We start from the raw sequence: 25,157 nt of genomic DNA, 5'->3' as shown, positions 1-25,157 counted from the left end.
GTTTTCTCTTAGGGCAGCACAATGTTTTGCATTGCTGCCTGGCACTGCTGAGGCCCTCGGTTCAATTCCAGATCTTTTTATTCCAGTGGCTTTTTATCTGCATGGAGTTTGTATGTTTTCCCCATGTTTGCGTTGGTTTACTCCACACGCTTTTGGTTTCTTCCCACAGCCAAAAAACATACTGACAGGTTAATTGGCTTCTATAAAATTGGCTCTGGTGCAAGTGTTTGCATGTCACTCTGTCTGTGTGTGCCCCTGTGATTGTCGTGTCCAGAAAGGTCTAGCTCTAGTTCCCCCCTGACCCTGAATTTGATTAATTTACAGTATTAGAAGATACAGTAGATGGATGGGTTTTCTCTTATGGTTTAAGTCATCTCTTGCAGTTCAAAAACAGTTCAACCACAAATTGGAGTGAAAGTCCTCAGTAAGATGAAGTAATTGTTAAGAATGTAAAAACTGGGAAATATACAATTTAACATTTTCCTATTTTTATATGTAGGTCTTCAAACGGGGGTTTTGTCAATGATAATCACACTGGTATTTGTCTCATCCTCTCTGTTAACAGCATATTTACATATGTGTGTCAGGTTAAGATCAAAATGGGTTAACTAATGGGGTAACTGTCAGTGGGTCTGAGGAGCTGACAGGCTCTGAGTACAAGGAAGTCAGGCAAAAGAGGGGAAAGTATTAGCTCTTGCCATATAGAGCCCTGATTGGTTAGGGTAATCTAGGGTTAAGAGAGCTCAGACAAGGCACCCTTGAGTCGTTGATTTAGGCACTAGATAATACACATATTCAGACACAGACAAATAAAGTAGTAGCAGGCTTGGTCATTGCTGAGTCAATTCTGCCAGTAAGATAATGGTTATGGTAGAGGGGACCTGGCCTAACGGGATCAGCTGAGAGATGGATTACACTGCTACTGTGGGGCTGTTCAAGTTCTCTCTAAGACCATGGAAAGGTAATGGTTAACATCAGCTGATTAAATACCAGAATGGGCACAGTAACTTTGTTTGCTTTATATCAGCCGGTTATAAATACAGGGGGGGATTTGAGTTTCCCCAGTAGGGGAATAGGTGTTCTGATAGGGGAATAGAAGATCAAGGTTCTCCGGTAAGGAAACAAAACTAATAAAGGTTCCAAACTTTGAATAAGAGAGAAGAAAATTGGGGAAGGTCTTGAATAACATACTGAAGGTGAGTGAAGTAACATGTAATGGGTCAACTGATAGTTTCGTGAAGGTGGAATGAAGTAGTTTGGTGGCTCTGAAGAGGTATAGAAGCAACAGGTAAAAGGTTAGGTAAATGGGAGGGAATTCTAAAATAGGGCACCAACATGGCACCATCAGTTACGTGCGAGAATTCTTATACTGTAACATCGAGACGGACGTGGGAACACCAAATGGGCTTCCTAAAAGGGTACCAGAGACCAGAGTTCTCTCTAGTACTACATAAGGGGCGGTTAGACCATTCACAGGGTCAGAAACTCTGGAGGGAGTTTGGAAACAGTGCTAAGGTTAAAGGTAGTCTGAGGAAGGGAGTAAGTTAGGAAGTAATTGCACTGTACACTGGAGGAACCTGTCAGCATTCTGAAGCTTGGAGTCTGCAAGCGAAGGGTTAGGGATGCTGCAGTGTGGAAATCTTCGTGCAGCGTGAGGTGGAAAGGGAGCTCTTGAATCCAGATACTAAGAAGTATAGCCCTGAGACTCAGTAGATATGTGAGATATGCACCCATCTGACCTTCAAGGAGGTTAGGACTTGGTAATAAAGGTCGAAGATAACGCAGGGGATAAGCTCAAGAGGTTAGAGCTACAGTATGGCAAGGTTAGGCGAGAAAGGAAACCTTAGCCTGGAAATCTGTGAGATAAAGGCTTAGGAATCCTAACGACAATTGTGCTCTGGTAGAGAGAGATAAGATTCAGTTAAAGAAACATCCCCTGGTCGGTTATCCCAGGAGCTGTATCTGAGAGTTTCCCCCAGGAGGGAGAACAAAAAAAAATATATATATATCTCAGAGGATATTACGGTAACATCAAATAGAGGTTTTCTATTTATTATACATCAGGTCAATGGGAAGCTGGGTATCTGGTCCTGTAACGAGCATGCTTTGGGGATGGGTTAGAGACATTAGGTTCACCAGAGCTGCTTAAGGACAGGACCACAGGAGGAAATACAGTTACATGTCAACCAAAATACCACAGATGTATACAGGTGCATATCAGAGACCAACAAACCTCTGGACAGATGGTGCAAAAAGCGGTGCTGTCTCAGAGACAAGCTGTCACTCTGTAACAATACTTAATGTTTAACACTGATTACTCAACAAACCTACATGTGACCATTTTCAGTATGAGGCTATTGTTTTGTAACACAGTGGGGGACTTCTTCTAGAAAAATCATGTAGAAAAAAAATATCTAGAAAGACGGAAAAAAACCTCTTACTTCTCAGCATCACAGCAAGATGGAGAGGGTCAATTTTAAGAGTTAAATCACCTTTTTCTAATTTCACACTGATGCAGTGTCAAAACATCAAGCAGTATCAATGGACTTCATATTTTAACACTGCATGATCGTTCTGACATCCCTTTGCAGTGCTGAATGGAAAGGGACAGGAGAAGGTAAAGAAGTCCTACCTTCTGTTCTGGAGTAGATAGCAACAGCTCCACTCACTAGGCCAGCATAGAGGCATGGAGAACTGTAGACCAAACTCATTACCGTTGATCTGTCTGGAGTGAAGAAATGCTGAAGGCGAATTTTCTTTGACCGTTGACAACTTTTATACACTGATATGCTATGGAATTGAAAAAAAGATTTTGAGATTTAATGGAAAGCAGTCCTTAAAAATATTACTAAACCGTGTAGACAAGCTACACCATTAGTGATATGCCTTACTTTATAGAAGCCAGTTCATACAGATAGTGTTTGTCAGTAATTTAATAAAATAAAAGATGTGCCTTTATCTCACAAATTTATATTTGTGGTCTCCTTAGAATACTAAAATAATAAGAATAATAATAATAATAATTGCTTACACTTATATAGCGCTTTTCTGGACACCACTCAAAGCGCTTAACAGATAATGGGGACATTCCTCCACCACCACCAATGTGCAGCATCCACCTGAATGATGCGATGGCAGCCATAGTGCAAACAGAGTGATGAAGCCAATTCACAGAGGGGGATAATTTGGAGGCCATGATTGGTAAGGGCCAATGGGAAATTTGGCCAGGACGCTGGGGTACATCCCTATTCTTTTTGAGAAACACCCTTTAATGACCGCAGAAAGTCAGGACTTCTGTTTTATGTCTCATCTGAAGGACGGTGCCTTCTTACAGTATAGTGTCCCCATCACTGTACTGGGGCATTAGGACCCACACAGACCACAGGTTGAGCGACCCCTGCTGGCCCAACTAACACCTCTTCCAGCAGCAACCTTAGTTTTTTCCAGGAGGTGGTCATCCAGGTACTGACCAGGCTCACATCTGCTTAGCTTTAGTGGGCTGCCAGATGTGAATTGCAGGGTGACATGGAAAAACTATACACAATGGCAGATTCTGGAGGGAGTAGGAAGCTCGGTGGAACTCGTAGTTTAGTATGTTATCTCATATCACAACCAGAAAAACAGAGAATAATAATATAATATTTGAAGATTTAAAATGTTTTCTACTTTTTGTAATTCACTGGTCATGACAATAAAACCCTCTTAATTTGAACATGAAAAATTATGCTAAATAAAACACATTTGAAAACCATTTTTAGTTGAATAATTATTTCTGTTCAGTGTTTGTGTTTTTTGAGTTGAGTTGCGATCTGCTGAGAAATGTTACTTCAGCACATTGTAAAAGCCATATTTATTGATTAGAAATTTAATTTCACAACATTTACATCTTACCTTTTTAAAAATTATCTAAAATCCAGGTAATGTTGAGTACTTTTCTCTCCATTAAGATCACTTAAAAAGCACTATTTAGAGCTTTAAAAATTGACATCCACTTGTTAAATAAATGCTTAAAATTGTGAACCTGTTCATAATTAATCAAAGATCAGATAAAACAAAAACATCCAGCAAAGCTGTAAAAAATGTGTAAATATTTACTCTTGTCAAACTTAAGAACAAAAATTAAGTATTTTAGTTCATGTTAATCATATGTTTGCCACTACAATTCCTTCAGCACTGTGATGTCTTCAGTAATCTCACACCATTTGGAGTCAATGCCCTTTCTCTATCTTTGCACAATGGCAACTTTGTTCTAGCACAATCAGTAATGGTTCTCATACATTCCATGACAGTCATCAGATCCTGTGCCTGCTTTCACAACAATACAAACATGTGGTGCAGATAATTACTGTACATTTACATTAATTGTATTATTGTCCAGGGACCTTTAAAGAGTGCAAACCTGGCAGCTGCACTGTCTGTTTCCACAAATTAAAAAAAATATTTTACCGACTCTTTTCATTCACATAGCTCAGATGTCTAAGGGTGGGAAGGCCAAGCAGACAGCACTAAGCTTAAGCTTGTTTATCCTGCACAGTTGAGTCAGCTCATGCTGTTCAGCAGGTGAAAAACCTGATCAGACCAAGCAGTAAGAGAGGAAGACACTCACTGGCCTGAAATCTAATTTTCTCATACAGATGGTTTTTAAATTCCAATTCTTACATTCTACAAATACAATGCAGTAGACAGTCAAGAGATCTAAATAGGAGTCAAATTATTATTTCAGATGCAGTGGTCAGATAAGGCCATTTTGGATTAATCTATCTCTCTTAAAAATACATTTAAACCTTTTTTTTAAGTATTACTTAAGAAGAAAAGAACCAGACCAAGCATTTCCAGGTATGCTTTCATGATGATGTGATGTCAAGTGAAGAGTTTGATTAAGGTTTCTGGGTTACCTGCCCTCTTCCATGCCCAGGCACACAGTTGGTGAGTCAGGGCTCTTTCCTGTCATGTGCTCGGTCTCGGGGCCACCCTCCAGCTCCTCCTGAGTCTTCTCAGGAGGGATGTGCACCATGCACAGTATGCGGGACTCCACATTGAAGCATTCTGTCACTTTGGGGTTGGAGTTATGAAGCGCCACAATGGAGATCTGACCCATCTGATTTGTACAGCTGGCAATCTGTCGAGTGAAATAATTTTTACACTTACATTTGAAGAAATCTGACTCTTGCCTGGGGGTCATGACCTAACCACAGTGCATTTTAAATAAGCACCTGCCATTGTACTAGACATCACAGAAGTAACGGAAAGGCATTGGTAACATTATCAGGAATAGCCACAGTGCCAAAAGTGGAAATATTTTCTATGATCCCAATATGATTGGTAAATGTCACACATAAACACCCATTCATGGTAATAACATAGGGTGAGCTTGGCTGTACATTGAGTATAAAACTCGCTGTACAACTACTGCAATTCAGGATTCTGTGGAAAATACACCATGTGTGTGTCTTCTTCCAGTGTTCAAACCTTCACTGAACTGTACTGTGACTCCTTGCATCCATACACATTTTTTTGAAATTTTATATGTAATTGAACCTACACGAAAATTCCTGAAACAAGAATGAGCACTCTTTTTTGCTGAGACAAAAGCCCTATGTCTCAACATGACATAGGGCGCAGCTGTATAAGTAAAGGTCCTCTTACCAAGTGATTTAATTTAAGTTCCATCTCTACCACTTACTGCTTGTTATTCTAAAGTTACTCAGTCTTCTTGTGTACTTAGCCAAGTTGCAAAATTGTGAATGAGTCTTTGCCAGGTGTTACAATGTTAAAATCAGTTTTTGAAATATTAATGCAATTGTGTTTATAAATTCTCCTTGAGTGTCAAAAGCTGTTCAACAGGACCTTGAAAATGTGTGAAAATGAATCACTTCAGTTAAACCAGGGTAATGCACAAAAATATCATGACAAGAGATGAAAAATAACTTTGTGCTGGTGTTTGTCAATTATTAGTGTTTTTAAAAACTATTATTCTTATGTTATAGCAACATCACAGTTACCTAATTGACCTAAATAAGAGTCAAATTATCAACCTCATACCCCAAATCACGGGTAACCCTTATATCCTAGTGGCTGAATTATTAGAACTTAGCACACATTTAAAATACAGTCCTGTCTCCAAAGAGTTAACTGCATTCTATACTTACACCCCTCAAGTGGATACAGATACTCACCCAGAGACACCCATGGCCCATAGACAATGCGTCTGGTATGTTATCATCTCCACAGAATGGCTCAGGGTTATGAACAGCACATTCCACCTGCACAACGAAACAAGACATTGACTTGCGTTCTTAAAGAGATCTAAGAATCATATTCAAGTAGAACATAAAGTTCCATAAACGCATGTGTTGTATTGCTTGGAACTGGCACCAAAACAGAACTGACTTGTCTGATAAATATTTATTAGTTCATACAAAAAAACATGCATTTTGGCAAAAACAAATACGCTATTTCTGTAGAGTTTTTAATTCAGATGAAGAATGATCATGTTGTAAAAATAACATTACTTAGTCTGACATGGCTAATGCACAAAAAAGAAAAGGGAAGTAAGTACACTTGCAATAGCCTAGCGGGGAAAATAATAAAACAGATAACATACATATAACAACAGAAAAACATTTATCCCATCCCAAGCAAATTTCCCTTGCCGAACCTCCTAAATAGTATCACCTCAAATGTTGTACCTACATATCTTTAAAATATGATCAAATATGTTTAGAAACAGGGATTAGACCGTGTCAGCAGCATCCATTGTGCCGAAACTGACATCACGAATCCCTGTAGTCAAAGGTTCCATCCGAATAATATCAAGATCTGCTAGGTTGCCATGGAGCCCGGAGACCGGATGAGAAGGCTCCCAATGCAGACTCTACAACTTTTTAGCTGCTGTCAGACCAGCCCATCAGATCCGTTTCTGACACTGTGAGAGACCCAGATTAGAGTCATGAAGCCCCAGACACACCTACACAAGGGACTGGTATCTAGCTTCACTTTGTACCATCTATGAGGTATTAGGTCCACTTTGCAAAGTGGTTAAAACCTCTGAATGCCGGACTTGTATTGTCAGAAAATGTTCTTCCAGGAAATGGCTTCATGTGTGACATTCACATCCCTGTATAGTAACCATATATTAACCACTTCTAAGAGCTTACAGTATACTGTGTGAACAAGATATGGACAAGATACAGGAGTGTTGAGATTAAACCATAGACAATGGCAAAGAAAGAAAAGTGAATTGAATTTTGAATTTATAAAATGCAAAATATTCTAACTGCTAAGTGAAAGAAGAATCAGAACTAAAATAACTCAGTTGAAAAAGAACTATTATGTAACCCAAAAAGAAGTGGGGAAGCAATATTGTTTGTAAGAAGTGTTTTATTTTTAACAGCTGTATGTTTAATGTGTTTCACTTACAATTTGAACAAGACACCTGAATGCATTTTAATGAATCTGATCAAGCTTGTTGGAAAATGCCTATTTTCTCAGGCAGGTTTTTACCAGATTTCACCAGATCTCAGAAGCTAAGCAAGACTGGGCCTGAAAGACTTCCAAGGAAAACTAGCAACATCACTTGCAGCTGGATGTGATATTGGTAAACAGGAGGTGGCGTTCTCCACTTCAGACCAGAGACGGCATTAGGTATTGTGCATCGGATGAGAGGTCTTGGCTCTTCCATGATTAACATAAAAATCGTTGCTAAATTGCCTAAATTCCCTGGGATTATAAAATCTGGCCTTCCTAAAGTTCTCCTGTAATTTAATTGGTGAAGCATTTTTTCAATTGCCCTCTGGGCCTGTTGTGGTGTGAGGCTGCTGATGCACAATGCTTAAAGTGGTACATGCGCTACAGTGTCCTTCAGTGGTGGATGAAGTGGATCCCCTTCTGTGAGCAAAGTGCTCCCTAATGTGCTACTGCATATAAACAAGGAATTATTATAATTATTGTTTCAGCTTCTTTAGAATATGTAACCGTATTAAAGACAAAGCCTGAACTATATGCTAACACTGTTATTCTACAACTAACACTTCTTCAGACATTTCTAATGATATGAAAAGGATACACTCCAAGATCGGTAATTTGTATACACACCAAAATGTTAAGTTTGTATCATGTCTGAAAAAAAACCCCACCATAAGCCATCAAAATGAGAAAAAAAGTAATTGGAATAAATGGAAATTTGGTTCCCAATGCCAGTTATAAACAGTTTTTAACATTTTTTCCTGAGCAAGACTGAGCAAAGTAGTTGTGTTCCCATGGTGATGAAGCTATTACACTAGGCGACCACTTCCAAAACTGTATGCTAAGTAGTTAACTGTCAACCGCCACTGGCAAGAGCAGCTACTAATGATTATGCCACAGAAACTCCAATTCAAAAGTGATCATTAATACTAAAAATGTTCTAGGGATATGGTCATATACAGTATTAAGTAAATTAGTCAGTGGAATCCTTTGTTTTTGGATTATTTTCTCTTTAATTTGGAATATTACCGTTACAGCATTAGGTTACTGACGATGAGAACAAATCTACCTTGAACTCCTGGAGTTTAGACATAATGACAGGCATTTGTCTGAGTAGAAGAGGATGCTTCTGCTTTTTGATCTGATTCCCATCATCCTCTGCAAGGAACCAACCCTGCAGGTTATCATCTTCTGTGAAGAGAAACATTTCTTTTTTCAAATATTTTATCTTGGAAACACAGTCTCCATTTTACAAAAAAACAAAACAAAAAATAAAGCTATTAAAATAGCTTTTAAAGACATTCGGCAGATATTTCCAAAAGGCGCCGGTGTTACACCTTAAAGTTACACCTTAAAACTCATAAAGTTACTCCTTTCTGGACAACTGAGTTTAAAACAGCAGATAAAACAAGTTCTCCCATCTGAATCTTGGCCAAACTACCAAAATAAATGGAGAGTATCAGTAATGCTGATTTACCACTTTTACCACTTCTATTTTGGCCACCAGTGGTCTTCAGATTGTCAAACTTTAATGATGCACTCTCTGTGCCACTGCTGCACAGTTACTTGGCAATGTTGAATAATTTGTGAACAGATGTACCATGGAATTCTACAAAAATGAATTATTTTGGTGTAACTTCAATAAAAACATTAATACAGGAACTCCCTTAGAGGCTTATACAGTATACAGTAATGACATTAACATGATATTCACATAACTTGTAAAAGAACAGATAATGTTTACTAGTCTTAGGTTTGGCAATTTGATTTGAAGAAATCACAATATCTACATGTATGACACAGACTAACATAACATAATATGAGGCCCATGGCTGCTTTTTAGACATTTCAAACAAACAGCATGCATAAACTAAAATTCATGGATATGCTGATGCTGCAGAAAAACACAAAAGACATTTTCAGAAACAAAATAATCATGCTAATGTAAAGCAATACATATTTTTTCTGACTGCAGCACCAATATATTTATTTCCACCACAGTTACTTTTACATTTTGAATAGCGGACAAGTAAGAAGTGCCAAGAGCATGTTGGCCAAAAGCATTTGACTTCAAGGCTGCATTGTTTTCTTGTAAGAAACACTGCACACCAGACAGGAAACAGAACTGCAGGATTTTAAAATTCTTAAAACCAATTAAATGTTTTTATATGACCTTTCATAACCAATGCATTAATAACACATAACAGAGCATGCAAAATAATGCAGTGTTTTTGTCCTGCAGATATAAATATATACCAATCTACAAGGGAGAAAAGGACATGTATGTAGAATTGCCTTAGATAGAATAGACATACCGAGAGCCAATTTTGCCATCTGTAAATTACTGATCCAGGATTGCTTGATAGATGGAGTAAATGTATTAAACACCGCTGTGAAATATGTAGGCCTTCCAGACCTGCCAGGAAAAGGGACAAAAGCATCATTGTTTTTTTTCCCAAACCTGGAGTTTACCCCAGCACTAGACATTCACAATGTCAGCTTTCTAGGCATCATATGATCAAGGAACAAGTAATAGGTTTATTCCATGCTGAAAAGAGAAGAAAAAAAACACAACATTTCGGCTGTGGAGCCTTCTTCGGGTGTGAGGGAACAGCCGAAAAATTGTATTTTCTTTCTTCTTCTTTCACCATGGAATAAACCTATTACTTGTTCCTTTACTGGATATAGAGTATAAGTGCATTTAAAATTAGATCAGGAGGCACTTCTTTACCCAAAGGGTTATAGGAATATGGAACAACTATTGTTTCTGGAGTATTCAATTTAAGGGTCTTAAGGTCATATGAAATTGCTCGGTCACTTCTACAGTAGGTCTCGGTTCTAAACGATCATATGCAACTCTCAATATATACTTAGACAAGGAAACAAAGGATATTTTGGTGCTTTTGTAATTCTATTAAATAGATCAACTCTGCAAAAGAATCAAAGGTTAACTGGTTACTAATGAAGCATTTCCTTTTACAGAATTTTATCGAAATGTTTAGTGTTGTGGGGGTATGGAAGAAGTCACTCAGCCATGATGGATAAGACAATACCCTGGCTTCTTTCAAGAAACAGATGGATCAGGTCCACGAATCCATTAACTACTACCTACCAAATGGTTTAGATGGGCTGCATGGCCTCCTCTTATTTGTAATGTTGTTTTCGAGAATGTCTCATTTGTAATGTTCTTACAGAATGGTCTTTATTTCCTATTAACTGCGCTGTGTACTACGAACAATTTAAAAAAAAACACCTGCAGTAATGACAAAAAATAGCTAATTCTGCACAACAACTGAACTAGATTTTATCCTGAAAAAGTTCTAATATCTGCACAACTGTCTGTTCACAAAATTGGAGACTAACTTGTCATGCTTCCCGGGGAGCTGTAACTGGATCCTACAGCGGTCTGCTGCTCTGATCTCTTCTTCCTTTTTAAAGATCAGTCTTTGGAGTCCCGAGATCCAGTCCTGAGCAACGGCTTGGTTTACATTCTAAAGACGGAAAATTTCACAGCGAAGTTACAACGAAAGCACTACAACAAGTGTTGGGGTTCACAAGGCAACAATCTGTCTAGAGGAAGAAGAGGAAGAGAGGAACGGAACTGTGCTTGTTCTTCTCAGCCTCATCTCAGGTTTCTGCCCTCTCAGAAATATAAAAAAAATACAAAATGCTCAGAAAGATTACGTAATATGTATATGCCTAGAAAAAATATCTGGTGCCCGGAGCTTAAAATATCTAACAAAATTTGACCTTTTAAACTTAATTCAGTTATACAAAGCACATGTTCCCTGCAGAAACTTTGGCCTCCACACAGTTTGCCTACTGCCATTTTGATTGATCTCTGAAGGGACCAGAAAAGCTACGCTGTAAAAACATTTTCTTATTAAACATACAATACAGGGCAAAACAGTCCGAACAGCTGTAGAACAATATTTGTCAGAGTTTGGGGGCTCTTCCCTGCTGGGTCACAGCTCCAGACAAATCTTTTCAGTGACAGGCCATAGGCGCCAGTAACATTAACACAGTGCCAGACAGTGCTACAGCCAGCTCCTTTAAAACACCCATGGAAACAAGCACCAAGAATCGTGTTCCATTTAGATGCCGGAAATGTACACGATGGATATAAAGATTATGAATTTGAATGCCATTACCTTTGAGTTATCAACCATGAGAAAAACTCTGGAAATACAGACCACTGAAAAAGGGCAGCAGGGCTCTTGTAATAGATTAAACCTCAGTCTCATCACTGTGATCACTGTGGTGCTGTTTCTGATTTTTAAGGGAATTCTTACATGCATACATAAAATAGATAGATAATACTTTATTAATCCCGTAGGGAAATTGATGTAGGTGATAAACAATTGATCTACAGGTGTTTTTAACTCTTCAACCTGTTCCCAGTCGTACAGTGAAAGCATTGTCAGAATAGCTTCAAAATAACCGATATCCAGAAATGACCAAACACTTAATAAGTTTACTTGATGTAATACTTAAATCAGAGTAAAACACTATATTTATTACCTCTTCTGTAAAAAGACACTGAAAGGATTCTGTTGGAAACTGACATTTTACAGAAGGCCCGTAGCTCTGTTTACCTACCTGATAGTGTCCTTTCAGACTTCCAATCATGTGTGTGATTTGGTTAACAAGATTTAGATCGTGGATTAAATTCTGCAAATCCTGGTACAACTGTCCTGGTCCCATGTAGAGTTTACCTGTGACAAATAGGGAGAAGAAAAAAAATGATAAAACTAAGCAGAACATTGAAGACCTGTCATGTAGCAGAAGTTATGTACTGTATAGATACCTCATGGCAACATTGGTAGATTCTAGTGATTTACTGATGGACACTGGGAGCCCTAGTGAGTAAATCTGGTTGCATTTTTAGCAGCAACATTTCCAGAGTGCTCTCTCGTACTCTTGCCATGAGCCATGACTGTGCAACTGCAGTGTTGTTAAGGACTGCAGTCTTTTGTGCATAGATACAGCACCTTTATACACATACTATCTTTTTTATGTTTTGTGTTGCGTATAATGCCTCAGACATTTTAGACACAATCATTAGTTACAATATAGGGAATGCAGTATACATTACAAGCACAACAATTTAATCACTACTAAATGCTTTCTACAATTCTAACACTGTCGCCTGTTTATACAGTTTTGTTTGAATGAGAAGAGATGAGTCGTTTAGTCATTTTTAAGTCATGCTGATCTGAAACGTCAATAACTGGAGGGACACCTCAAAGTAAACTATACATGAGAAGTAAATATGAAACGCTATAGCAACTATCCCATTATATTTACTGTACTAATTAATTCTAATTGATTTTCTGACAAGTGTTTCTTCCCATTAATGTCATTTGCCCTTCTCTATATATCAATAAAGCTAGGAAACTGTTTTCTATACCTCAAAAACATACATGCAGGATTAGGATTAAGTTCAAATTCAAAATGGTAGTTAGTTCAAGACAAAATGGTTAAAACGTCCCTTACTGTGCCACAGAAATATGTTTCTGCATTCTACATAAAGATGAAAACACTGTCATGTTAAACAATAACCAAAGCAAAATGTCAAAGACTTCTCCACAGCAATGTAGAGTACAGTATGTGTTGTTACACTTGTTGAACACTCAAAAGGTAACAAACTAGAGGACATGAGCTCTAGCATTCTACATGGCAATCTAACAACCTTTCAATATATCATACTCAGGTTAGCACTGCATAACTAAGTATGAGGGATGGAGTTTTGTGTGGGTGGCATGGTGGTACAATGGTTAGATGGTGGTACAATTGCTGCCTTGCAGTGCTGTGGCATTGGGTTCACTTTCAGACCTGGGGTGCAATCTGTGTGTTTTATGTTCTTCTGTTTTCACGTTGGTTTTCTCCAGGTGCTTTGGTTTCCTCCCACACTCCAAAAACATACTTGTATGTTAACTGGTTCCTGGGAAAATTAGCCCTGTGGGTGAGTTTGTGCGTGTCTGTGTGTTCCCTGTGATGGACTGGTGTCCCATCCAGGGTGTACCCTTCCTTGTACCCGTTACTAGTCAGGAAAGGCTCCAGCTCCCCTGCTACTCTGAACTGGAAGAAGCAGTTAGAAAATTGATGGATGAAATTATGTTACATTTCTAAAGTGGTTCAGATTGGTAAAAATGATACTGGGGGGTCAATGATATATTATTATGAAACTATGGATTCTTTAATAATACAAAATAAGCTGTGAAATAAGCCTAATATGACACAAATTTACCATGCTTCTTCAGCATATTTTGTTTTTCGCTGTCATTGAGAAAACGGAGACATAATCACACTTTGACATCTAAAATTGAAAGCAACAGATGTTATTGGCAAAAGTTATGAGTAGATTCAAATGATTGTCAGACCCACAGAAGGTGCTTGTTACGAGATGCCAATTATGAAAGAAACCGTCATGTTTGCCAATTTTTGGCTTGTTTTTCGTTTCCCACTGCATGAGGCCCCGCTAATGGAAAGGCTGCACAGTTCTAAACGGGTGGGAACTTTTTCACCCTTGGCACTTGTCTCTCCCAAAACCACAACACCACTGCAAGAGCAATGACATTAATTGGCACGAGAGCCAACACTGTGGGTTCACCAGACTGAACAGCATCTGTTTAATCTATTTCCCCTTTTTATGACATTAAACAAAATGTACTTTCTGAATGTTTTCAGGGCTATGGTACAAAAAGAAATTCGGTTTTTGCATCAGATGTATGGTGAAGCAACTAATCATTCACTTCCAATGATACAAATTGATGAGAAAGACGTAGTTGGTCCTTGTGATGCACAAAGATTCGTCTACACATTTGCACAAATAAATGTACCATGCCTCTTTACCAAGGGAAACCTTTTCAAGCCTAAGGAACATTCATTTAAAAACCGTTATTTAACCACACTGTGCTTTTCAGCGGCCAAACGTTGCTCAAACGCGAACTCTCAATGTGTCCAGCATGGTAATTGAAATCAGGCTACAAAGTAATCATTGTAAAGCTGTCTGCCTTGCTCGTTACAAAAGACTGCTTAAGTTTCCATGTATATCCCAAACTGGAAAGCAGAGGACAGATTTATTGGCGACGCCTTTCATTATCTGGTAATGAGTTACCTTTTCTTTGACACTGAAAGACCGTAAATTCTTGTGGTTAGTACAGAGAACTAGAGGCTAGTGATGGGTCCTGCACAATATACATTAAAGAACAGCTGAGCATTCTGCAACTCTGAAAATAACCTCATCCTTTTCATCATAACTTTCTGGCCATTAGACTATTGTCGTTGATTTACAGTTAAATTGGAGTGGATACATTATTTTGCTATCAGCATTAATTACATTTAGCAAACATACTTCCTAATGGATTATGCAAAGAACTAGTTTGTTGTGTTATTTAATGAATGTTTCATTACATTATCCTGACTCATTATACCTTAGACTGTTTTCACATGCCATCACAATGGATTTATCACAGAAATAAAAATGAGCAGATGGATATGTGAAGTATCAGTGAGTGCAGATCCCCCATTACTGCTCATGGATAACAAATTATTTAAACTGCATCGAAAAGAACAGATCAATACAACTTATTTGCACAACAGGATGAACAGTGTCATTAAGTTCACAAACAGGGAACAAATTCAGCTAGTTCTTTTCTTTATTCAGCCAAAGCTCCTTCAGGAAGGTTAAAAAAAAACACAGTACTTTGCTGCGTCCATCTACTGTACATCACACATTTCTACTAATCTTCATATACTGTAAGGGGAATGTTACAAAGAAATCTTACAAAGCTTATATATAAAATATAATTATATATTTTCCAATGCACCTTTTACATTGTATTATACTGTATATAATATACACCATCATATTTTCAAATAATTTTGTTATACATTGTCTGATGAAAGATTTTATGTCTTTGAGCCATCCTATATAACATAACATAACATAACATCACTTTATTAGCCCTATACAATTTCTTGTATTAGTAATTCGTCTTTTCGCATACCCCAGCTTGCTCTCCGTGAGACACAGACAGGGAGAGAAGCTTGGGGTCAGAGCACAGGGTCAGCCATTGTACAGCACCCCTGGAGCAGTTGGGGTTAAGGGCCTTGCTCAGGGGCCCAACAGAGTAGGATTCCTCTGCCGGCTGCAGGATTTGAATCAGCAACCTTCCAGTCACAGGCGCAGATCCTTAGCCACAGAGCCTTTACTATAGCTTTTCAACAGAAATTCACATGGCTATAGTTCAGTAGGTTGCATACTGTGAAATACTTGTTAACACTCCTCCTCAAAAATAATTAAACGAGATAATATGGGAAATAATATTTCAGACACAAGAAAATGATAAAAACACACATGACATCTCATCGGTGAGGAGACCCGCTTAATTTCTTTTATTTTTACGAGATCTACAGTATACCGGATTCCAATACCTGTTTTAGGAAATGTTACTGTATGTGTTACACCCACAAAGTCACTATGACCTAGCAGACTGCCCCTCCTAGACCCATACTGGAGTACAGTGCTGCATTTTCTGGAAGACAACCCCTTCTGGCCTAACAAGACTGATGCAAGCAGAAATTCTATCCAATGAGCCGTGAGGTATGGCTTTGCTTAGATTTTAACGTCTAATGAAATAGGGCCTGGAGATGGTGAATCTCCTGTCCAATCCATGCTTTTTTAAAGAGCATAATGTGCCACAAAATTCGAACTTTACTTTTCCAAATGGATGAAAAGCATCTGTGAAATGCAAAAAAAGCATTTAAATAACATACAGTATATGAATGAAACAGCAAATAGTTATGTCATTGCTATGAGCCTTCCCATGTTCATTACCTATTCATAGTGGAATAAGTCAAAATAGATACATAACAACCCCGACTGGATAGCAAAGTATAATAGACACAAAGGAATTGATGTTTTAAAAGGCTAAAATTCCCTTTAGCTTTAGATATTTAATTTCGATTCTGCACAATGAAAAGGAGTGTATGGACATTTGTCTTTAAAATACAATACTTGTACACCAAAGCAATCAGGCTCATTATTAGAGTACCCATGTACAGTACATGTTCTTTTGAAATTTTCAACAAAATTTAAATATATTTCTAAACGTATTTCACTATTTTATATCATGTACGTTTCAGCTTCTTCTAAACCAAGGTAAGAAACTTTTGTAAAGTATTTGAATTCACGTCGACCATTTTCTAGTGAATTTAACTGAAATTAAAACTTGAACACAGAAAATCCCTAAGACGTCTCACAAATTCATTTACCTACCGCAGTTGAGACTACAATTTAATACTTTAACTATGTAAATGGATTCCATCTTTAAACTTTTCAAACATTTGTCTGGTAGTTTCAGTCCTGACTCAATTTCGAGGTAATAAATTATGGAGCAGAAGATGTAGTGACCACAGATAAAGTTTTGATAATCAAAGAAGACAGCTAATAGCAATGTATTTTCATTTTAAAAAATAATACAGTAGTCTGTGCAGAAAAACAACTAAGTTGGTATTGAACATACAGAAAAAAATACCCTATACATAATTAGGGAACTTATCTGTCTTTTTACACTTACTTTTTAATTTCCCACCTAATCCATACACTCTAACAAAGACAACTGTAACTACATTAGACATTTTTTGTCTTGCTATATAAGAAATACATATTGAATATAAGTATATATAATGTAATTATATTGAATATTCGTATGTAAGAAATGTGCATATCTTCTGCATGTAATGTATTATATCTAAAATAAAAACACATTTCTAGAACCTGGACTGCAGTACCACTTCAGTACGAGTAAGAAGCAGATTTCCAGTCACCCTTTTGTTTGACTAGTGTAGTTTTTCACAGCTGCACAAAAGCTATTCTGTGTATTTATTTGCAGACACATTCTCTTTCACTGTTACCAAGGTAACTACAGCTGTCCTCCCTATCCAGCACTTTGGAGGCCTTTTTTATTTTGCCCTAAGAAATGAGGAAAGAAGGATTTGTTTGTTTGCACACTTTGAAGAATTCTTTTCACAGAGAACTCCTAAAACCAAAATTCATTTAAATAATGAATTTTCTTCCATATACTGTAAATTATTAAAAATGAAAAGTGCTATTGTGTCAGAAAACATCTCATTTATGGTATTTTTGCTGGGTTTCTACATCAACATAAAACCTCACAAGCTTAAGTATCTGCATTCTTTGATATAACTTTTAAAAGTATTAAAGAACATTTTTTATTTATTACTGGTACAATTTAAGATGCAAATAAGCTTTTCTCTGCAATTACAAAGAAACCAAACCATGCTGTGAGAATGTTTATTTTTTAAATCTACTTCCTATGTAGCCTCTAGTCCTTTTGATATAAATCATATGGTCTACAAGACAGGAATTTTAATTATTTGTACTTTATCTTGTTAAATACACGAATCTGTTCTCTCCTGAAAATGTCCTGAAGACCAATATGAACTTTGCTAGTTGGCAAATATTTATGGTAAAAAACAAACTCTACAGAAAGAAACACATCTTGTAAATCACTGTGTCCTAATTCTTTGTAACTTAAGTATAAGAGTGTGTCCTTATTGATTCATTATTTCTGTGTTGCACATTAAACTTGGTGTTCACTTCTCTGATTGTAAATGTTTGCTGAGCCTGTGGTTAAATATGACTTTAACAGAAACAGTGATTTAAAGCATAATTAGTTATTTGTTTCAAACCCCATCTAATAGAAGTAAATTATTCATAAAAAATAGCACATACAGTACCACAAAAATGAACAACACTGACCATTAGCTCTTAAAATTGTGCACTATTAACATAACCAGTAAAGTTTTGTAATGTTTTCTTAAATAAGAAAACAAATGGTATTAAGGTAAATTTTAAATGGTTTATGACACAGTGTTAATTGTTTACAACAGACCTACTGTACATGACCAATGATCAATGGTTTTATTTGATAATAGATACAGATACAGATATCTATCGAGATGGCTTTGAAAATATGAATAAACCTATTAAAATTTTAATTCCAAACTATATTTTTAGTTCTGTAACAGCATCTACTTTATCTGAAAGTGTGACAGTAAAAACTATTTTTTAGCTTTTCCAATGTGTGAAATACCAGTCTTTCCTTTTAGTATGGATCCTGAAACCTCATTTTGTAATCCACATTTCTTTACTTCACTATTAAGGCATTAACGTCTCTGCCCATTAATTAAAATACATTTACATAACTTCCTCCTTAACTACCATGCAGTTGTACTTCATACGAGAGACGGAAGGTCTTAAAACAATGATTGTTTTAATGTTTATAGGTTTTCTTCAGCACAGCTCTTCCAAGTCCCCAGTGAAACTGGAATTCACGATCCCTCATTGCAAAAAGCTTTTTAGCCCATACACACCTTCACATTGATTGGTGGGTGTCCTGACCATTTGTTCACCCAGAATATGTCTTACTATATCTACTGTCTTACTGCCTCAATTAAGAATAGAGAAGGTGCAATCAAACTGAAGACAACCGAAGACCCAAGGAATCAATCCTACACCAGTGCCAAACCTCACATTTCAACATCCTTATATATAACTTCACTTACCACTCAATACATTGTCTGTGTTATACTCAATACAATAAGACAGATGCTCTTGAACAGCAGTGCTTAGTATTAATGGCAGCCTATAACCTATTGATTGCCTCACTTACTGGATTCCAATATTGATTACTTTTCTAATGTAGTTTACACAAATGTAATCACAGTCTTCCCAGAGATGGGTTACAAATTGTAATGCTACAAAATACTCCTCTAACCTGTGATTCATGACTTGGGTTACATTTCTACACCTGTGAAATATCCTAAAATCCAGTTCCTCCTTACGACAGCACTGGAAGTGGAGCTGCAGGAAATGAGAGGGGATGATCAAAATGGATTTAGCAAAGGAAGGTCTTGCATAACAAAGGTCTTAAGAGTTCTTTGAACAGGCAACAACAGTAAGGCCTACACACAGATCAAATGTTTAGATGGCTTTTAATAATTGTAGGTAGAAGGCATTTGGTATTATGTGTGTGTTTGGATTGAGAATTGGTTTAAATTAAAGAGAGTGCAAATAAGGAGTGTATGCTCAGGTGATGAAGTGGAGTACAAAACTCTGTACCGGGACCACTGATCTTCCTAAAGAGTCGAGATTCTGCTATAGTTTGTAAATCAGTGAGGTTTGCAGATGATACCAAAACAGGATGAAACTTAGACCAAACAGATAATTTAGATCAAACTCAAGACTGGGCAAACACCTGTCAGTAGACAAATGCATCACGCTTTATGTAGACAATGAAAACGTCAACTAGAGATACAAAATGGGAAGCCCAGGTGGAAGAGGCTACATTGGGCACAACATTTCCATCTTCTGTGAGGAAAACAAAACAAAGATTATAAATAACATATTTCCGTGTAAACTTCAATTTTGTTTTAGAAATATTCATATCCAATGTCAATCCAATGTCAAATATTGTTTTTCCTTGCAAGTCCCCACCTCAAAAGTTAAGATGGAAGTTATGATACTTAATAGGTCCACTGGTCAGCTTCATGTACTACTGTACCTGTGTATTGACACATGGCGCAGTTGTGAGGGACAAAACAGAGACAGGGCCATGCACAACATCTAGAACATGTCATGGTATTAGCAGAACCACTGTTTCAAGGCAGAGGCGTAAGCCAGATGTGCTCCTCTCAGAGCCCAAGATCCTGCAGTGACCACAGATGCTGGAGTCTGAGGAGCTTGAATCAGTAGGACTCCCAGGTCAGCGGTTCAGAGTGTGGGGTGGGAAGCTTTGAAAGAGATCAGCTTTCAAAAAAAAAAACTGATGAGAAAAAATGTTTCATTGCTCAAATTCCAAATCTGTGGCTTAAAATCTCTTTTTATTGCAGTAGGTAAAGCACGTACATTATGCCACACTTTCCTATGATTTCAAGTGCACATCCTCATAAAATCTAAATACGGCCTCCTCATAAGGTGACAATTATATTACCCTCTGTATATTTATTAATATTAAAATACCAGCTCTTCAGCCCCAGATTAAATAGTAACTCCTTTCAGTGCCATGTAACCCATCTGTGGGCATGTAGTCAGGGCTTTTGTTTAAAGACTAATTTAAAAGACAATGCCTCCAGGTAAATGCTTAAAAGTTTTTCCGGGACTATGGTTTGGAGATCCAGGTTCATATAGAGGAACTACCTACTGCTAAGAACATGGAAAACCACCATCACTTACAGCACTAACCTTGCTTACCTTCTGGTGCTGCAAGGTGGCAAAACTGTTATGTGTCATTTCCATCCTGATAGTTCAGGTTGATTATTTCTTTAAGGTGAAAAGCATATCTCCCAGTAAAGACCTTCCCCTTTTCTACGCTGGTGCCTACATAGTCTGCTGACCAACATCACAGACCACTGTACTGTCATGACTGCATGTCCTATGGCTCCAGCTATCTGCTCAACACATGAATGCCAAACCTCTAACTCAGCTCAATATCAAATGCATTGAAGAAGACAGGCTCTAGTAAGACAGCCAACCAAGTATACAGTGTATTATCTCAACATTACATGTAGCTAATAAATAAGGAATATGTACCCAGCAGTAATTAAGTTACACTGGCCAATGGCACACCACTTACATTTGAAAAAGCAGACAAAATGAAGGGATGCTTTTAGCTTATTCATTAATGAAAAGGCAAGTAAGAATTTAATTTTACTAAATGCAATTCAAAATGACAGCACAATGGCTCAATTCTACTAGCAGCAAGAAGATAAAAAAGTAAAAAAAACTCACAGTATTTAAGAAAAATCTGTAGCATGCAGAATAACACAAATTAAGGGGATTGTAGGCTTTGAACATAACCCACAACAAGCCGCAGTAAGATTTTGTGGCACCTGAACTGAGTTCATGTATGTCTGGTTTAACATTTCTTATGTGAGAGGTTTGTTGAGCAGCAATACAGTCATTTAACCATAGCCACAGACAGGAGAGAAAAATTACTCATGGTCTGTGTTTTAAACTACAAGTGGATTTGGTTTTCGATTCTCATTTAGGACACAAGTGCTCATTTACGCAAAACATAAAGTCCAATTATGATCCTGTGACGTGTTCATGTCCATTACACCAATAACTTCATTAAGTGAATGCCATGCAGGACGTTTGCTGAGACAGAGTTTTCATATTTTTCACAGTTGTTAAAAAGACACTATAATTCAAAAAAGATGTGCTTTGTGCTTCATGGAAGCGTGGGACAGACAGCAACAGATCACAGGCAACATATGTCAAGCTAAAGAAAAACTGTCCCTGATTACCAGAGATCATTTAGAGCGGAACATGGAAGACCATGGCAGAAGTTTCCAATATAGTGTTAGATCTAACACTGAAATTTAATAAAAAGAAAATTAAATTAAGGATAATTCATGCTAAATATGCTTTTATCAAAAGCAGCTTAACCTAGGGAGATTTGAAATATGCACTGATAAGTCCATTAGGAAACCAGACCAAAGACAGTCAGGACTGCATTGGAAACCGACTCTTTTCCTTAACTACTGGACTGTAATTCAAGGCATTAAGTATGAAATTGTTAATATAATCCGATGTAATTATTATTAATAAAGATGTAAAGGTTTCTATCAAGCACTACACACTTCCCTGAAGGTGCTGATTAAGCACATATTCTCGGTATGGTTTTTATTTGTTTAATACTGTATTTATGATTATTGTAGAGCAGTGTTTGGTGTTCCCAGCTTTGTAAGCTGGAAGGTTGTGGGTTCCCAGGTGAGACACTACCATTGTACTGTTAAGCAAGGAAATGTTATATTAGGCGTAATATGTAAACTTAACCCAACTATATGAAAGGGTACAAATATAAGTCATTTTGAATACAGATGTCAGACAAATAAATCAATAATAATGAAAATTTGCAGCTAGTCATTCAAACGTACATTAAAATTAGAATGTAACTCTACATTAACCTAAAGAATCATGTCTCTGAGTTAAAATCTCTTGGGATTTGCTATGGAGTGAAAGTAATTGCTGTAATTATTTGATTATCATCAATGTTTCAAAGGTGCTAGTACAACAGTTAATCTGCAAATGGGTTTACCACTGGCAAAGCTATTGATTTTACTGGCTCTGCATTTCAAGGCTCAGCAGTCTTTTTGCCTCATCACAATAACTCAGAGCTCCAAAAGGAAATGACTTCTAATAAATGAAAACCAGACTGAAACAGAGTCTGAGGAAAAATTATAGTACTGAAGCAGAATATGCTGTGAAATCCCAAATAATCTGTGAACTACAAACTCATCTATATTTTAAATGTATGTTTTCTTATGGAATAGTAAAAAAAAATGTTCACTACATTTTTGAGGCTATAATTAAATGCGCAGTAAGTTTCAGTGATATGTCCATACACATTTTCAAGAGCAAACTTGGATATGGTGGGAATAGTATAGAATATGTTCTTAAATTTGGAATTGCCAGTTAGTATTCTATTTTTGTGCCTAGTTTCTGCTCCAGTCGTTGGAGAGCACAGGGAAAAAGGGAAGACTTTCAATCCAACTTGCCTACCTCTCAGAGCCATACATCACTGGACACAGAAATTATAACACTAATTGGAGAGGCAATGTATTTTTTAATGACAACTGCAAGCTTGCAGCAGTCTGTCAAGGCCCACTGTTGCACGGCAACCTGAGGACACCGCATTCTAGCAAAGATCAGTTTGGAGATCACTAATGCAGTGTTGGTTTGGTGAAAGATATACAGTAGGCCAGGCTTGAAATGGCACTGTATGAACTAAATGCTGGTTGATATAAAAGACAGGTCAGGGAATTGCTCAGTTATAAAACCAAAAAGCAAAATTTGACGCAAAAAACAACAGAACTAAACCCTAAGTTTTATTTTCTCCACAAAAAGTAGTACAAATGATGCTGGCTGCAAAAAGACTGGAACATACTGTAATCTCCATGCTGGTTAATTGTCCTTAAATCAAACTTCAGCTGTACGTACTTGGTTTTGCATTGAGAACCACTTTCTCTCCAGAGTGCTGTGGGGGGAATCGGACGTTCTCCCCCATATCTTCACTGGAGCCAAATTCCACTACGTCCACGTGGCTCAGAGGCATGCTCCACTTTAGCAGGAACTTCTGACTGGAGGGGACAGCCCCACTGCCTTCAGGGTGTGATCTACAAGAGCACAGGACAGTCTCAGAGCCATTTCCATACAACATATTCTGCCGAAGGAAATTTACCGCACGTCAACTCAGAGAAAAATAATATAAAAAAATAAAATGCCTAAGGTGACGCTTAATAAAGCCACCTGAACACTTCAGAGGTACTATACTACATCTTTGCTTATTAAAGAAGGCAGAGCTCTATTCTAGTGATACATTCTTTATCAATATGGCCCTTAGTCACAAAAAAAGGCATTAAAACACCACATGTGTGCACGAGTTCACACCTTTCAGACAAATGTTTCGGCTTACATTCCCTAGCTTCTAAAGAGAAAGAAAACATCTTGTTTGTTAAGGCTGGAAAATGGACCAGATACTTGTCAGGCCTAATATGTACTATATTAGGGGAAGTTCGGTGGCTCTGTAGCTAAGGATCTACAGCTGTGGCTGGAAGGTTGCCGGTTCGTATCCCGTGGCCGGCAGAGGAATCCTACTCCGCTGGGCCTCTGAGCAAGGCCCTTAACACCAACTGCTCCAGGGGGACTGTATAAATGGCTGACACTGCGCTCTGACCCCAAGCTCCTTTCCCTGTCTGTGTGTCTCGTGGAGAGCAAGTTGGGGTATGTGAAAAGATGAATTCTTAATGCAAGAAGTTGTATATAGCCAATAAAGTGATCTTATCTTATATGTGTCCGAAACACGTTTCTTGAATGCTTTTGAGATGGGGTGCTAAGTTACTGATTGATTCACTTTGTCTGGTTTACTTTTAGCCTTTAAAGCCAAAACTGTAGAGATACTCATAAACGTAAATGGCCCTAAAAATGTGGTGCACTGGACCCTAGCTCTCTGTTGTGAAAATGGGGCGTTACCTCACGTTGGCAGTGGCGCACATTAACACGTCGTTCAAGAGGAACAGGCGGCGCTCCTTGGTTTTGATCACTTCTCCCTTCTCATTGTAAACAGTTTCCACCATGTCATCCGAGCGAATCAGATACCTGCTTCCACTGCTCAGGAGCTGCATTCACAAACCATAACGAAGAGGATCATGGACATTAATAGAAACCTTTAAGCCAGAGGTTAAATTATGAAGCAAAAACTGATACGCTGCGAACAGTGAAAAAAACATTTTGCTCATTTTCAACACCCAACCTCATAGCTGAAGCAGCCCACTGAAAAAGATGAAGAGCAGAAATCAGTGAGTGCAGTCTTCTTTTCCAAACATGCTAAAGCTGCATAAAGTAAGGAATCAGGCCATACAATTATTTTTAAAAGGACATTTTACTGGTGAACATGCCTTGAGTGTGTTACTTGTGTTACTTGTGTTAAGAGGTACACGATACAATACTGCACAGTAAGGTTTTGTACTTTGCCGTACGGATGTGGCTTACAAGCATTTGTTTTTAAAGTGTTCAATTATGTAGAGAATAAAGGGGTAGAACAATAATTCCAAAGAGTAAACATGTCAGTTTGATCAACACAACAGTGGTCCATAAACAG

General features: G+C 37.6%; 1 protein-coding gene across 3 annotated transcripts in view; it reads right to left on the bottom strand.

Annotated features, from left to right (window-relative positions):
• Window positions 1-25,157, bottom strand: part of arhgef10 (Rho guanine nucleotide exchange factor 10) — a 107,105-nt gene that overhangs the window by 28,443 nt on the left and 53,505 nt on the right. For all 3 annotated transcript variants that reach the window (XM_088626483.1, XM_088626482.1, XM_088626484.1), the window contains 9 exons: window positions 24,530-24,675; window positions 23,498-23,673; window positions 12,064-12,179; window positions 10,828-10,955; window positions 9,780-9,880; window positions 8,534-8,655; window positions 6,177-6,263; window positions 4,896-5,119; window positions 2,633-2,790 (listed from right to left, as the gene is read on the bottom strand). In XM_088626483.1, the coding sequence (XP_088482609.1) occupies window positions 2,633-2,790; window positions 4,896-5,119; window positions 6,177-6,263; window positions 8,534-8,655; window positions 9,780-9,880; window positions 10,828-10,955; window positions 12,064-12,179; window positions 23,498-23,673; window positions 24,530-24,675 (1,258 nt within the window). The remainder of the gene's footprint in view (window positions 1-2,632; window positions 2,791-4,895; window positions 5,120-6,176; window positions 6,264-8,533; window positions 8,656-9,779; window positions 9,881-10,827; window positions 10,956-12,063; window positions 12,180-23,497; window positions 23,674-24,529; window positions 24,676-25,157) is intronic.

The sequence above is a fragment of the Lepisosteus platostomus genome, chromosome 3 (genome assembly GCF_059453375.1).
Source record: "Lepisosteus platostomus isolate fLepPlt1 chromosome 3, fLepPlt1.hap1, whole genome shotgun sequence".
NCBI classification, from domain to species: Eukaryota; Metazoa; Chordata; class Actinopteri; order Semionotiformes; family Lepisosteidae; genus Lepisosteus; species Lepisosteus platostomus.
The sequence above is the reverse complement of the archived record's forward strand: the minus strand, read 5'-3'. Positions and strand labels throughout refer to the sequence as shown.